Raw genomic sequence first — 13,218 nt, 5'->3', positions numbered from 1 at the left:
ACAACCCACTTTTTCTGATCTGGGACTCTTTATAATCTATACAACACCTCTGTAACTAGAGACATCATCTCCTCAAGAATCCACCAAAATTTTTCTCCTCTTGTCCACCCAACAGAACCGTACCACTCTGACTGTTAACATCACTAGGCCAATTCCTGTTCATCTGATTAAGTAATCTTTCTTCCACCTATACTACTAGTTTCTTATAATTAATCTAGTGTATTATGAGCAAGAATCTCATTAGCTAACCAAAAATAATGTTGCACTTTGTATTTTAAGCATTTTAAGTTATTATTGTATGTTTACTTAATTCAAAACACAGTAGATCCAAAACGAAACAGGTGAAAGAACACTTCATTTGGTAATCTCCTCAGGAAACACTAGAAGTGTTATGGAAATTTGACAAAGAAGTTAACAATGCTAGTGCTACTAAATAAATAAAGTTGATCTTCGAGGTTTAGGATGCCTGAGGGCTAGAGCCCCTAGGTGCAAAGAGCTGGAAAAAAAAAAAGCTCACAACAAGACACCAGAAAAGCATGAATTAAATATGACCCTACTTTACATTTTAGAAGTATCGTAATGGGAGTATACTGTGTATCTTTAAGTAAAAGTAAAAGAAGGCAAAAATCTTTAAAAAATATTTGTATCATATCAGAAGTTTTTTGTTTTTTTTTGAGAGGGCATCTTTCATATTTATTGATCAAATGGTTGTTAACAACAATAAAATTCTGTATAGGGGAGTCAATGATCAATGCACAATCATTAATCCACCCAAGCCTAATTCTCGTCAGTCTCCAATCTTCTGAAGCATAACAAACAAGTTCTTACATGGTGAACAAATTATTACATAGTGAATAAGTTCTTACATGGTGAACAGTACAAGGGCAGTCATCACAGAAACTTTCAGTTTTGATCACGCATTATGAACTATAAACAATCAGACCAAATATGAATATTCGTTTGATTTTTATACTTGATTTATATGTGGACTCCACATTTCTCCCTTTATTATTATTATTATTTTTTTAATAAAATGCTGAAGTGGTAGGTAGATGTAAGATAAAGATAGAAAACTTAGTGTTGTAAGAGAGCAAATGTAGATGATCAGGTGTGTGCCTGTAGACTATGTGTTAATCCAAGCTAGAAAAGGGCCATAAAACATCCACGTATGCAGAAGATTTCTCTCAGAACAGAGGGGGTGAGGTTCTAAGCCTCACCTCTGTTGATCCCTAATTTCTCACCTGATGGTCCCCTGCGACTGTGCCTGTCTTAGGTTGTTCCTCCCTTGAGGAATCTTACCCGTCTCTGGCTAATCAGTCATCTTCCGGGGCCATACAGGGAAATGTAAAGTTGGTGAGTGAGAGAGAAGCCATATTGTTTAAAAAGGTTAGCTTTTTACTTCTTTGCAGATTTATGCCCTGTGGCTTCTATGCCCAGCATTTGTCCTGAGGTATTTTTACCACTTGGAAGAATTATGATACTCGGTAAATTCGATATGAGGCACAAATTCTATTTAAGGGTTGTAATTAGGAAGGAAGAAGGAAAGCTATAGAGGTAGCAGACGGAAGAAAACATGGGAAGATTGATTATTTCTTTGACATATCTTCTTGTAGAGTAACTTAAGTATGTATAGATTTTAAACAACTAATTAAATTGAGCACACACATTAACATAATAGGAATACAGTTACACAACCAAAGCAGATCTGTAATTACCAGCCATCTCCAGTGAAACCAAGAAAACCAGTTAGGCACCCTAGGCATTTGTGAAAACTTGTCTATGATATGGTGGATATTGTCCAACTGAACTTGAACAGTCTGAGAAATCAGACAAATTAAAACAGCCCATTCCCGGGACCTGTTCACATCCCATATGTTCTTTTAACAGTAGATAGTCTGTAGTTGTAAGATTTTGGAGCGCTACAACTTGCACTTCTCCTAATTCTTGGTTGAGTTCCAACAGTGTAGATCCAGTCAAATTTGTTGTTTTACTGTGTGCACAGGCCAGCTTAGATATCTCCTTCTTCATTCCAATGGCAAGTCCAGGAACTGGTGGGATGAATGCAGCTACAACTGCAGCAGCGCCTGGATCTTTGTTGAGGTTTTTTGATGATCATCTTCTTGTATGACTCTTCCAGAGAGTGCTGATATTGGAAGTTCTTCATATCGCATCTTAGTTCATTTTCTGGGTAGCCAAATTAGGCTTTGATCCTCTGTATAAACACAAACAGACCCTTTGCCTATACTTTGATCTTCCCTTTATACCATTGTGTAGAACTCATTGGAGGTCACCACACAGGAACTGCTTTTTTTATTTTTTAAGAGAAAGGAATATTATCAGAAAAGTGTACCTCCATAGCCAATCATCTGACAAACTTTAAGTGATCACAATTAAGGATATTTAAAGCATGCATTAATCGTTGATTTACAGTTAGTTTTATCCTATCATGGAGTAATCCACCTTTTCTTTCTTTCTTTCTTTTTCTTTCTTTCTTTCTTTCTTTCTTTCTTTCTTTCTTTCTTTCTTTCTTTCTTTCTTTCTTTCTTTCTTTCTTTCTTTCTTTCTTTCTTTCTTTCTTTCTTTCTTTCTTTCTTTCTTTCTTTCTTTCTTTCTTTCTTTCTTTCTTTTTTGTTGTTGTCTTTAATCTACACTTACATGAAGAATATTATGTTTACTAGGATCTCCCCTATACCAGGTCCCCACTATAAACCCCTTTACAGTCACTGTCCATCAGCATAGCTAAATGTTGTAGAATCACAACTTGCTTTCTCTGTGTTGTACAGCCCTCCCATTTCTCAAACCCCCCCATGCATGCTGATCTTAATATCCCCTTCTTCCTCCTCCCCCTTATACCTCCCTACACACCCATCCTCCCCAGTCCCTTTCCCTTTGGTACCTGTTAGTCAATTCTTGGGTTCTGTGCTTCCGCTGCTGTTTTGTTCCTTCAGTTTTTCCTTTGTACTTCTACTCCACAGACCAGTGAAATCATTTGGTATTTCTCTTTCTTCACTTGGCTTATTTCACTGAGCATAATACCCTCCAGCACCATCCATGTTGCTGCAAATGGTAGGATTTTCCCTCTTCTTATGGCTGAGTAGTATTCCATTGTGTATATGTACCACATCTTCTTTATCCATTCATCTACTGATGGACATTTAGGTTGTTTCCAATTCTTGGCTATTGTAAATAGTGCTGCGATAAACATAGGGGTGCATTGGTCTTTCTCAAACTTGATTGCTGCATTCTTAGGGTAAATTCCTAGAAGGGCAATTCCTGGGTCAAATAGTAAGTCTGTCTTTAGCATTTTGATGAACCTCCATACTGCTTTCCACAATGGTTGAACTCATTTACATTCCCAACAGCAGTGTAGGAGGGTCCCCCTTTCTCCACAGCTGCGTCAACATTTGCTGTTGTTTGTCTTTTGGATGGCAGCCATCCTTACTGGTGTGAGGTGATACCTCATTGTAGTTTTAATTTGCATTTCTCTGATAATTAGCGATGTGGAGCATCTTTTCATGTGTCTGTTGGCCATCTGTATTTCTTTTCTGGAGAACTGTCTGTTCAGTTCCTCTGCCCATTTTTTAATTGGATTATTTGTTTTTTGATTGTTGAGGCGTGTGAGCTCTTTATATATTTTGGACGTCAAACCTTTATCGGATGTGTCATTTTCTAATATATTTTCCCATACTGTAGGATTCCTTTTTGTTCTGTTGAGGTGTCTTTTGCTGTACAGAAGCTTTTCTGCTTAATATAGTCCCACTTGTTCATTTTTGCTGTTGTTTTCCTTGCCCGGGGAGATATGTTCAAGAAGAGGTCACTCATGTTTATGTCTAAGAGGTTTTTGCCTGTGTTTTTTTCCAAGAGTTTAATGGTTTCATGACTTACATTCAGGTCTTTTATCCATTTTGAATTTACTTTTGCATATGGGGTTAGACAATGGTCTGGTTTCATTCTCCTACATGTAGCTGTCCAGTTTTGCCAGCACCATCTGTTGAAGAGACTGTCATTTTGCCATTGTATGTCCATGGCTCCTTTATCAAATATTAATTGACCATATATGTTTGGGTTAATGTCTGCAGTCTCTAGTCTGTTCCACTGGTCTGTGGCCCTGTTCTTGTGCCAGTACCAAATTGTCTTGATTACTATGGCTTTATAGTAGAGCTTGAAATTGGGGAGTGAGATCCCCCCTAATTTATTCTTCTTTCTCAGGATTGTTGTGGCTATTCGGGGTCTTTAGTGTTTCCATATGAATTTTTGAATTATTTGTTCCAGTTCATTGAAGAAAGTTGTTGGTAATTTGATAGGGATTGCATCAAATCTGTATATTGCTTTTGGCAGGTTGGCCATTTTGATGATATTAATTCTTCCTAGCTGCAAGCATGGGATGAGTTTCCATTTGTTAGTGTCCCCATTAATTTCTCTTAAGAGTGACTTTTAGTTTTCAGAGTATAGGTCATTCACTTCTTTGGTTAGATTTATTACCAGGTATTTTATTATTTTTAATGCAATTGTGAATGGAATTGTTTTCCTGATTTCTCTTTCTATTGGTTCATTGTTAGTGTATAGGAAAGCTACAGATTTCTGTGTGTTAATTTTCTATCCTGCAACTTTGCTGTATTCTGATATCAGTTCTAGTAGTTTTGGGGTGGAGTCTTTAGGGTTTTTTTGTGCAATATCAGGTCATCTGCAAATAGTGACAGTTTAACTTCTTCTTTACCAATCTGGATTCCTTCTATTTCTTTGTTTTGTCTGATTGCAAGGCTAACACCTCCAGTACTATGTTAAATAGCAGTGGGGAGAGTGGTCATCCCTGTCGAGTTCCCGATCTCAGAGGAAAAGCTTTCAGCTTCTCGCTGTTCAGTATAATGTTGGCTGTGGGTTTATGATATATGGCCTTTATTATGTTGAGGTACTTGCTCTATTGACATTTTGCTGAGAGTTTTTATCATGAATGGATGTTGAATTTTGTCAAATGCTTTTTCAGCATCTATGGAGATGATCTTGTGGTTTTTGTCTTTCTTTTTGTTGATGTGGTGGATGATGTTGATGGATTTTCGAATGTTGTGACATCCTTGCATCCCTGGGATGAATCACACTTTGTCATGGTGTATGATCCTTTTGATATACTTTTGAATTCGGTTGGCTAATATTTTATTAAGTATTTTTGCACCTACATTCATCAGGGATATTGGTCTGTAATTTTCTTTTTTTGCGGGGTCTTTGCCTGATTTTGGTATTAGGGTGATGTTGGCTTCATAAAATGAGTTTGGGAGTACTCCCTCCTCTTCTATTTTTTGGAAAACTTTAAGGAGAATGGGGATTATGTCTTCTCTGTGTGTCTGATAAAATTCCGAGGTAAATCCGTCCTGCCAGGGTGTTTTGTTCTTGGGTAGTTTTTTGATTACCGTTTCAATTTTTTGCTCGTAATTGGTTTGTTTAACTTTTGTGTTTTTTCCTTGGTCAGTCTTGGAAGGTTGTATTTTTCTAGGAAGTTGTCCATTTCTTCTAGGTTTTCCAGCTTGTTGGCATATAGGTTTTCATAGTAGCTTTTAGTAATTCTTTGTATTTCTGTGAAGTCTGTTGTAATTTTTCTGTTCTCATTTCTGATTCTGTTGATTTGTGTTGATTCTTTTTTTCTCTTAATAAGTTTGGCTAGAGGCTTATCTATTTTGTTTATTTTCTCAAAGAACAAGCTCTTGGTTTCATTGATTTTTGCTATTGTTTTATTCTTCTCAATTTTGTTTATTTCTTCTCTGATCTTTATTATGTCCCTCCTACTGCTGACTTTAGGCCTCATTTGTTCTTCATTTTCCAATTTCGATAATTGTGATGTTACACTATTCATTTGGGATTGTTCTTGCTTCTTCAAGTGTGCCTGGATCTTTATATACGTTCCTCTTAAGACTGCTTTCGCTGCGTCCCACAGAAGTTGGGGCTTTGTGTTATTGTTGTCATTTGTTTCTATATATTCCTTGATGTATATTTTAATTTTTTCATTGATCCATTGATTATTTAGGAGCATTTTGTTAAGCCTCCATGTGTTTGTGAGCCTTTTTGTTTTCTTTGTAGAATTTATTTGTGGTTTTATACCTTTGTGGTCTGAAAATTTGGTTTGTAGAATTTCAATATTTTGTATTTTGCTGAGGCTCTTTTTGTGGGCTAGTATGTGTTCTATTCTGGAGAATGTTCCATGTGCACTTGAGAAGAATGTATATCCTGTTGCTTTTGGATGTAGAGTTCTATTGATGTCTATTAGGTCCATCTGCTCTACTGTGTTGTTCAATGCTTCTGTGTCCTTACTTATTTTCTGCCCAGTGGATCTATCCTTTGAGGTGAGTGGTGTGTTGAAGTCTCCTAGAATGAATGCATTGCAGTCTATTTCTCCCTTTAGTTCTGTTAGTATTTGTTTCACATATGCTGGTGCTCCTGTGTTGGGTGCATATATATTTAGAAAGGTTGTATTCTCTTGTTGGCCTGATCCCTTTATCATTATGTAGTGTGCTTCTTTATCTCTTGTTACTTTCTTTGTTTTGCAGTCTATTTTGTCTGATACTAGTACTGCAACCCCTGCTTTCTTCTCGTTGTTGCTTACCAGAAATATGTTTTTCTATCCCTTGACTTTTAGTCTGTACATATCTTTGGGTTTAATGTGAGTTTCTTGTAAGCAGCATATAGATGGGTCTTGCTATTTTATCCATTCTATTACTCTGTGTCTTTTGATTGGTGCATTCAGTCCATTTACATTTAGGGTGACTATTGAAAGATATGTACTTATTGCCTTTGCAGTCTTTTAATTGGTGATTTCCAAATGTTCAAGGTTAGCCTCTTTATTATCTTACTGCCTAACTTAGCTCGCTTATTGAGCTGTTATATACACTGTCTGGAGATTTTTTGCTTCTCTCCCTTCTTATTCCTCCTCCTCCATTCTTCATATGTTGGGTGTTTTGTTCTGTGCTCTTTTTAGGAGTGCTCTCATCTAGAGCAGTCCCTGTAAGATGGCCTGTAGAGGTGGTTTGTGGGAACCAAATTCCCTCAGCTTTTGCTTGTCTGGGAATTCTTTAATCCCACCAACATATTTAAATGATAGTTGTGCTGCATGCAGTATCCTTGATTCAAGGCCCTTCTGTTTCTTTGCATTAAATATATCATGCCATTCTCTTCTGGCCTGTAGGGTTTCTGTCGAGAAGTCTGATGTTAGCCTGATGGGTTTTCCTTTATAGGTGACCTTTTTCTCTCTAGGTGCCTTTAAAACTCTTTCCTTTTCCTTGATATTTGCCATTTTAATTATTATGTGTCTTGGTGTTGTCCTCCTTGGATCCTTTCTGTTGGGGGTTCTGTGTATTTCCGTGGTCTGTTCGATTATTTCCTCCCCCAGTTTGGGGAAGTTTTCAGCAATTATTTCCTCCAAGATACTTTCCATCCTTTTCCTCTCTTTTCTTCTTCTGGTAACCCTATAATACAGATATTGTTCCTTTTGTATTGTTCACACAGTTCTCTTAATATTGTTTCATTCCTGGAGATCCTTTTATCTCTCTCTATGTCAGCTTCTATGCGTTCCTGTTCTCTGGTTTCAATTCCATCAATGGCCTCTTGCATCTTATCCATTCTGCTTATAAACCCTTCCAGAGTTTGTTTCATTTCTGTAATCTCCTTTCTGACATCTGTGATCTCCCTCCGGACTTCATCCCATTTCTTTTGCGTATTTCTCTGCATCTCCGTCAGCATGTTTATGATTTTTATTTTGAATTCTTTGTCAGGAAAACTGGTTAGGTCTGTGTCCTTCTCTGGAGTCTCTGTGATCTTGGTTTGCCTGTAATTCTCTTTCATGGTGATAGGAATAGTTTGCAGAGCTGGGACGAGTGATGGCTGGAAGTACTTCCCTTCTTGTTGGTTTATGGCCCTCCTTTCCTGGGAGAACAGCGACCTCTAGTGGCCTGTGCTGGGTAGCTGCAGGCAGACAGGACTTCTGCTTCCTGCCCGGCTGCTATGAAGTTTATCTCCGCTGTTGCTGTGGGCGTGCCCTGGCTCGGGCTGCTGCTCCAAAGTGGTGGAGTCGCCTTGGAAGGGGAGCTGCCGGGAGGCTATTTATCTCCTTAAGGGGCCTCCGTGCTCCCTGTAGCCCAGGGGATTAGAGTGCCCAGAGATCCCCTGATTCCCTACCTCTGGACTACGTGTCCCACCCTGCCCCTTTAAGACTTCCAAAAATCACCTGCCAAAACAAAACAACGAACACCAAAAAAAAATAAATAAATAAAAAAATTAAAATGGCCGCTCGTTTTTCTTTATTCTCTGGCACCAGCCTCAGGCACCCGCTCACTGGTCTTGCTGCCCTGTTTACCTTGTATTGGGGTCCCTATCCCTTTAAGACTTCCAAAAAGCACTCACCTCAACAAAACAACAACAAAAAATAAAAATAAAAATAAAAAATGGCCACTCGCTTTTCTTTTGTTCTCCTGCACTGGCCTCTGATACCCTCTCGGAAGTCTTGCTGCCCTTTTTCCCTAGTATTGGGGTCCTTGTTCCCTTAAGACTTCCAAAAAGCACTCACGTCAACAAAACAACAACAACAAAATGGCCGCTCACTTTTCTTATGTCCTCTGGCACCAGGCCTCCGGTACCCTCTCACCATTCTTGCTGCCCTGTTTCCCTAGTTCCAGGGCCTCGTGCATGCAGTGTGTCTGTGCTCTGGTCCGGATGGCTGGGGCTGGGTGTTCAGCAGTCCTGGGCTCCCTCTCCCTCCCGCTCTGCCTCCTCTTCTCCCGCCGGGAGCTGGGGAGAGGGGCACTCGGGTCCTGCCTGGCTGGTGCTTGTATCTTACCCCCTTTGCGAGGCGCTGGGTTCTCGCAGGTGTGGATGTGGTCTAGATGTTGTTCTGTGTCCTCTGGTCTTTATTCTAGGAAGAGTTGTCTTTGTTATATTTTCATAGATATATGTGGTTTTGGGAAGGAGATTTCCGCTGCTCTACTCACGCCGTCATCTTGGCTCTGCCCATATCAAAAGTTTTTATAAATATTTACATTCCATTGAACTAAATTTGTATGCCTCATAATAAATAACTTTTAAAACAAAGGTATAACATCTATAACCTGAAAATTTTATTTATTGTTTACAATCCATTTCTTCTACTTTTTAAAAATTTCTATTTCCTTACAATCCACACATTAAGTTTTTTTCTTACAAATGTCTAGATTCCAAATTACAATGACATTTAATACAAGGAAAATATAGAATAACACTCTGGAGAGAAATAACCATCAATTTTGCAGAAAAAAATACATGTGAAAAAAAGAGTACTTTCATCCTTAAAATAACACTGTAATAATGAAAGCCTTACATCATGAACAGCTGCACATGTGTCCCAAGGGTAAATCTGATCCTCTTCAGTGACAGGCAGCTTTTTTGGCTCAATGTTGTCATGGCACTGCCCCAAAACTACATTAATAACAGAAATAATAGCTCACTAAATAACAAACTTATATACTTGATTCACCAAGAAAAGCTGTTATTTACCTCCAGCTACTTTAAGTTTCTCCACTATTAGAATATTTTAAAGACCTGAAGTGGTATTCTAGTTTTCTTCTATACAGTAAATAAAGCTTCAAATATACCAATTTTTAAAAAATAACACTGAAATATCAGTATGAACTCTGTGGATGGATGGAAGGGTGAGTGGATGGATGGATGGATGGATGGATGGATGGAGTGACTGACGATGGTTTCCAAAATCTGTCCACTGAAAAATCTAGAAGTTATGACTCTCCAGTATCAATAAACTTACTTCCTAAATATATTATTTCTCACTAATAGGAAACAGTGATCCTTGGAGAAAATGCTGAGTACAGGGCTGGGGAAAAGCACAAGGTGACCTGTAATTGTGTGTAATAAAGAGCAAGGAAGTATTCAAACATGCAGTGGTCAGGGCACTAAAGCAATTTTAATTGGCAAAATTTGAGAAAATTTGAGCATTAAAATTAATGATAATAACAGATAACATATTCACTAATTCAGGCAAGGATTCCAAGTAAAAGGGGGCAAGGATAAATTATTAGAGTCAAACTATAGAGTATCATCATATAGATTACCTATCATTTTAACTAAGTAATCAGACTTGGTTGGCATCACCAACAACAGGACAAACTGGCACTAGTACACTCCTGATATGACCAAATGGGAAGGAACATCATCTATACAATGCCATTACCAAAATTGGTAATGGCTTTTAAATCAAATCCAATCATAAGGAAATAATCACACAAATCCAGAAAATGAGACTCTACAGAACTGGACTCGTGAATTTTTTTAAGAAGTGGTAGCAAAAACTGTTTTAGATTAAAGGGGACTAAGGAATGACAAGCAAATGCAATGCATGATTATTTTCTTGGCTTTTGGACCAAGAAAAAAAAATCTGCTGCAAAAAATATTACTAGGACAACTGGGAGAATTTAAATATAGAAATAGATGATATTATTAAATTTCTTGGATATGATAATGGTATTCAGTGGTTATAAAAAGAATACCCTTGAGGAGAGCAGGAAAGATGATAGCATGAGAAGTGAAGCAGAAATAAACTCCAAAACCACATATAACATGAAAACACAGCAAATAAAACTAATCTTGAAAGAGTGACCAGAAGGAAACAGCAATAGACATTACATCTGGGGAAAATAGAAGACCTCAAGGAAAAGGGAAAAGTAGCAAAGCCACAATCGGGCAGAACCCAAGCCCTTTCCCCAAACCCAGCACACAGGAAGGAGGAACAGAAATGGAGGAGGGAGGGAGTAGAAGCCCAGGACTGCTAAATACCCAGCCCTGAAGATCTGCTCTACAACCACGAACCCACATTGTATGGTGCTCTGCAAATTAAAGGGGTTGGAAGCAGGGAGATGTGGAACACTTGGGCAGACTGAATTTCCAGCCACTTATATAGAACAAGAACCCAAAAACAGCCACTACAGGACAAGACAAAGGCAGATGCATTGAAAGACTTCCCAACAGCAAGAGGGCTGCTAAAGGGGCAAGGATTACACAGAGTTTGCTGCTAAGGAGGAAGGATCGGTAGACAAAATTGTCCCAGCACACTCAGCCCATCAGGATGGGAACTTTCAGGAGTTTCCGGAGCTCCATCCCCATCTGAGAAGGCAGCCTCGAGGCCCCCCACCACCATAAACAGCTTGCCACTCCTTCCTCCTGGCCAGCACCTGCTCACAAACCTGCTACCCCAGCCATGGCGCTGGGTCAGCAGGAGGGCAGTGACCAATAGAGCAGCTAAAGGGGTGTAACACAGAGGCTGCTCCCTGCATGCTTGACCAACTGGCCCTCGCAGTTCAGGCAGACACTGTGGCTGTGAATCAGGAAAGAGCTCCATCATCCTGGCAGGCACCAGTACCACAAGCCTGCAACCAACATTAATACCCAAGAGAGTAAGATCCTGGTCACTAGAGGGAGTGAATTACACAAAGTTATCATGCCATAGGATTCAAGAAGGAATGAAATTTCAAAAGAACCTTCTTCAATCCAATATCCCTAAAACACCAGAAAGGAGAGTGAAACCAAGATAACCAATCTTCTCAATAAAGAATTCAAAGTAAAAATCATAAACATGCTCACAGAGCTACAAAAACATATTCAAGATTTCACAGACAATTCAAGACAGACATAGAGACTTTGAAAAATACAATAGCTGAACTGAAACATACAATGAAAGGATTCAAAAGCAGATTACAAGAGTGACAGGAGACTCAATGGAATACAAACTACAGAACAGGAACAAAAAGAAACTGAGGCAGAGAGAGAAAAAATGACCTCTAGGAATGAAAGAATATTAAGAGAGCCACGTGACCAATCCAAAAGGAAAAATATTCACATTATAAAGATACCAGAAGAAGAGAGAGGAAAAGGGATAAAGAGGGTCTCTGAAGAAATAATCATTGAAAACGTCCCCAGTCTGGGGAAGGAAAGTCACACAGGCTATAGAAGAGCACAGATCTCCCAATAAAAAGGACTCAAGGAAGATAACAGCAGGATATACAATATTTGAAAGGGCAAAGATGAAGGATGAGGACAGAATATTAAAAGCAGCCAGAGAGAGAAAAAAGATCACATACAAAGGTAAACCCATCAGGCCATCATCAGACTTCTCAACAAAAATGTTACAGGCCAGAAGGGAGTGGCAGGATATATTTAATGTAATGAAACAGAAGAGTCTTGAACCAACAATACTCTACTCAGAAATATTATCATTTAAATTTGAAGAAGGGATTAAACAATTTCCAGATTAGCAAAAATTGAGAGAATTTACCTTCTTCCACAAACCATCTCCACACTGTTCCTAAGGCTAAATAGCTGTTGCCAGAACAAACAAAACCATAGTAAAGAAAGTGGAACAATTAATTACTAAATAAATGCAAAATTAAATCAACTACCCCAAAGTCAGACAAGGGATAGACAAAGAGTACAGATTATGACACCTAATATACTAAGTCTGGAGGAGGAAGAAAAGGAGGGGAAAAATAACATTTAGATTGTGTTTGTAATAGCATTACATGAGTTAAGTTAGACATTGAAATAGAAAGAAAGTTACCCTTGAACCTTTGGTAACCACAAATCTGAAGCCTGCAATGGCAATAAGTACATACGTATTGATAATCACCCTAAATGTAAGTTGTCTGAAGGCATCAATCAAAAGACATGGAGTCACTGAAGGGACAAAAAGTAAGACCTGTCTATATAATGCCTGCAAGAGACTCAGTTCAAACCCAAAGACATACACAGACTAAAACTGAAGTTATGGAAAAAAAATATTTCATGCAAATAATGGAGAAAAAAGCAGGCATTGCAGTACATGTACTCAACAAAATAGACTTCAGTAAACAAAGTAATGAGACAAAGAACACCTTAGATAATGATAAAGGGGTCAGTCCAACAAGAGACTATAACCATTACAAATATCTGTGTACTTAACAAAGAACACTTAAAAATGTGAAACAAGTATTAACACAATTAAAGAGGGAAATAGATTGTGATGCATTCATTTTAGGAGACTTCAACACATCACTAACTCCAAAGGACAGATCAACCAGACAGAAAATAAGTAAGGAGACAGAGGCACTGAACAACAAATTACAACAGATGGACCTAACAGACATCTACAGAACACTCCACCCAAAAACAACAGGGCACACATTCTTCTCAACTGAACATGAAACATTTTCAAGAATA

At 38.4% G+C, this 13,218-nt stretch overlaps 1 protein-coding gene across 1 annotated transcript in view; it reads right to left on the bottom strand.

Moving 5' to 3' along the window:
* Window positions 1-11,226, bottom strand: part of LOC130680206 (E3 ubiquitin-protein ligase UBR3-like) — a 61,040-nt gene extending 49,814 nt beyond the window's left edge. Inside the window, exons 1-2 of the mRNA XM_057490481.1 lie at window positions 11,211-11,226; window positions 9,299-9,432 (exon numbers count right to left, since the gene is read on the bottom strand). Coding sequence (XP_057346464.1) covers window positions 9,299-9,432; window positions 11,211-11,226 — 150 coding nt within the window. The remainder of the gene's footprint in view (window positions 1-9,298; window positions 9,433-11,210) is intronic.
* Between the last annotated feature and the right edge of the window lie 1,992 nt (window positions 11,227-13,218).

The sequence above is a fragment of the Manis pentadactyla genome, chromosome 13 (genome assembly GCF_030020395.1).
Source record: "Manis pentadactyla isolate mManPen7 chromosome 13, mManPen7.hap1, whole genome shotgun sequence".
Classification (NCBI taxonomy): domain Eukaryota; kingdom Metazoa; phylum Chordata; class Mammalia; order Pholidota; family Manidae; genus Manis; species Manis pentadactyla.
This window is presented reverse-complemented; position numbering and strand designations above follow the sequence as displayed.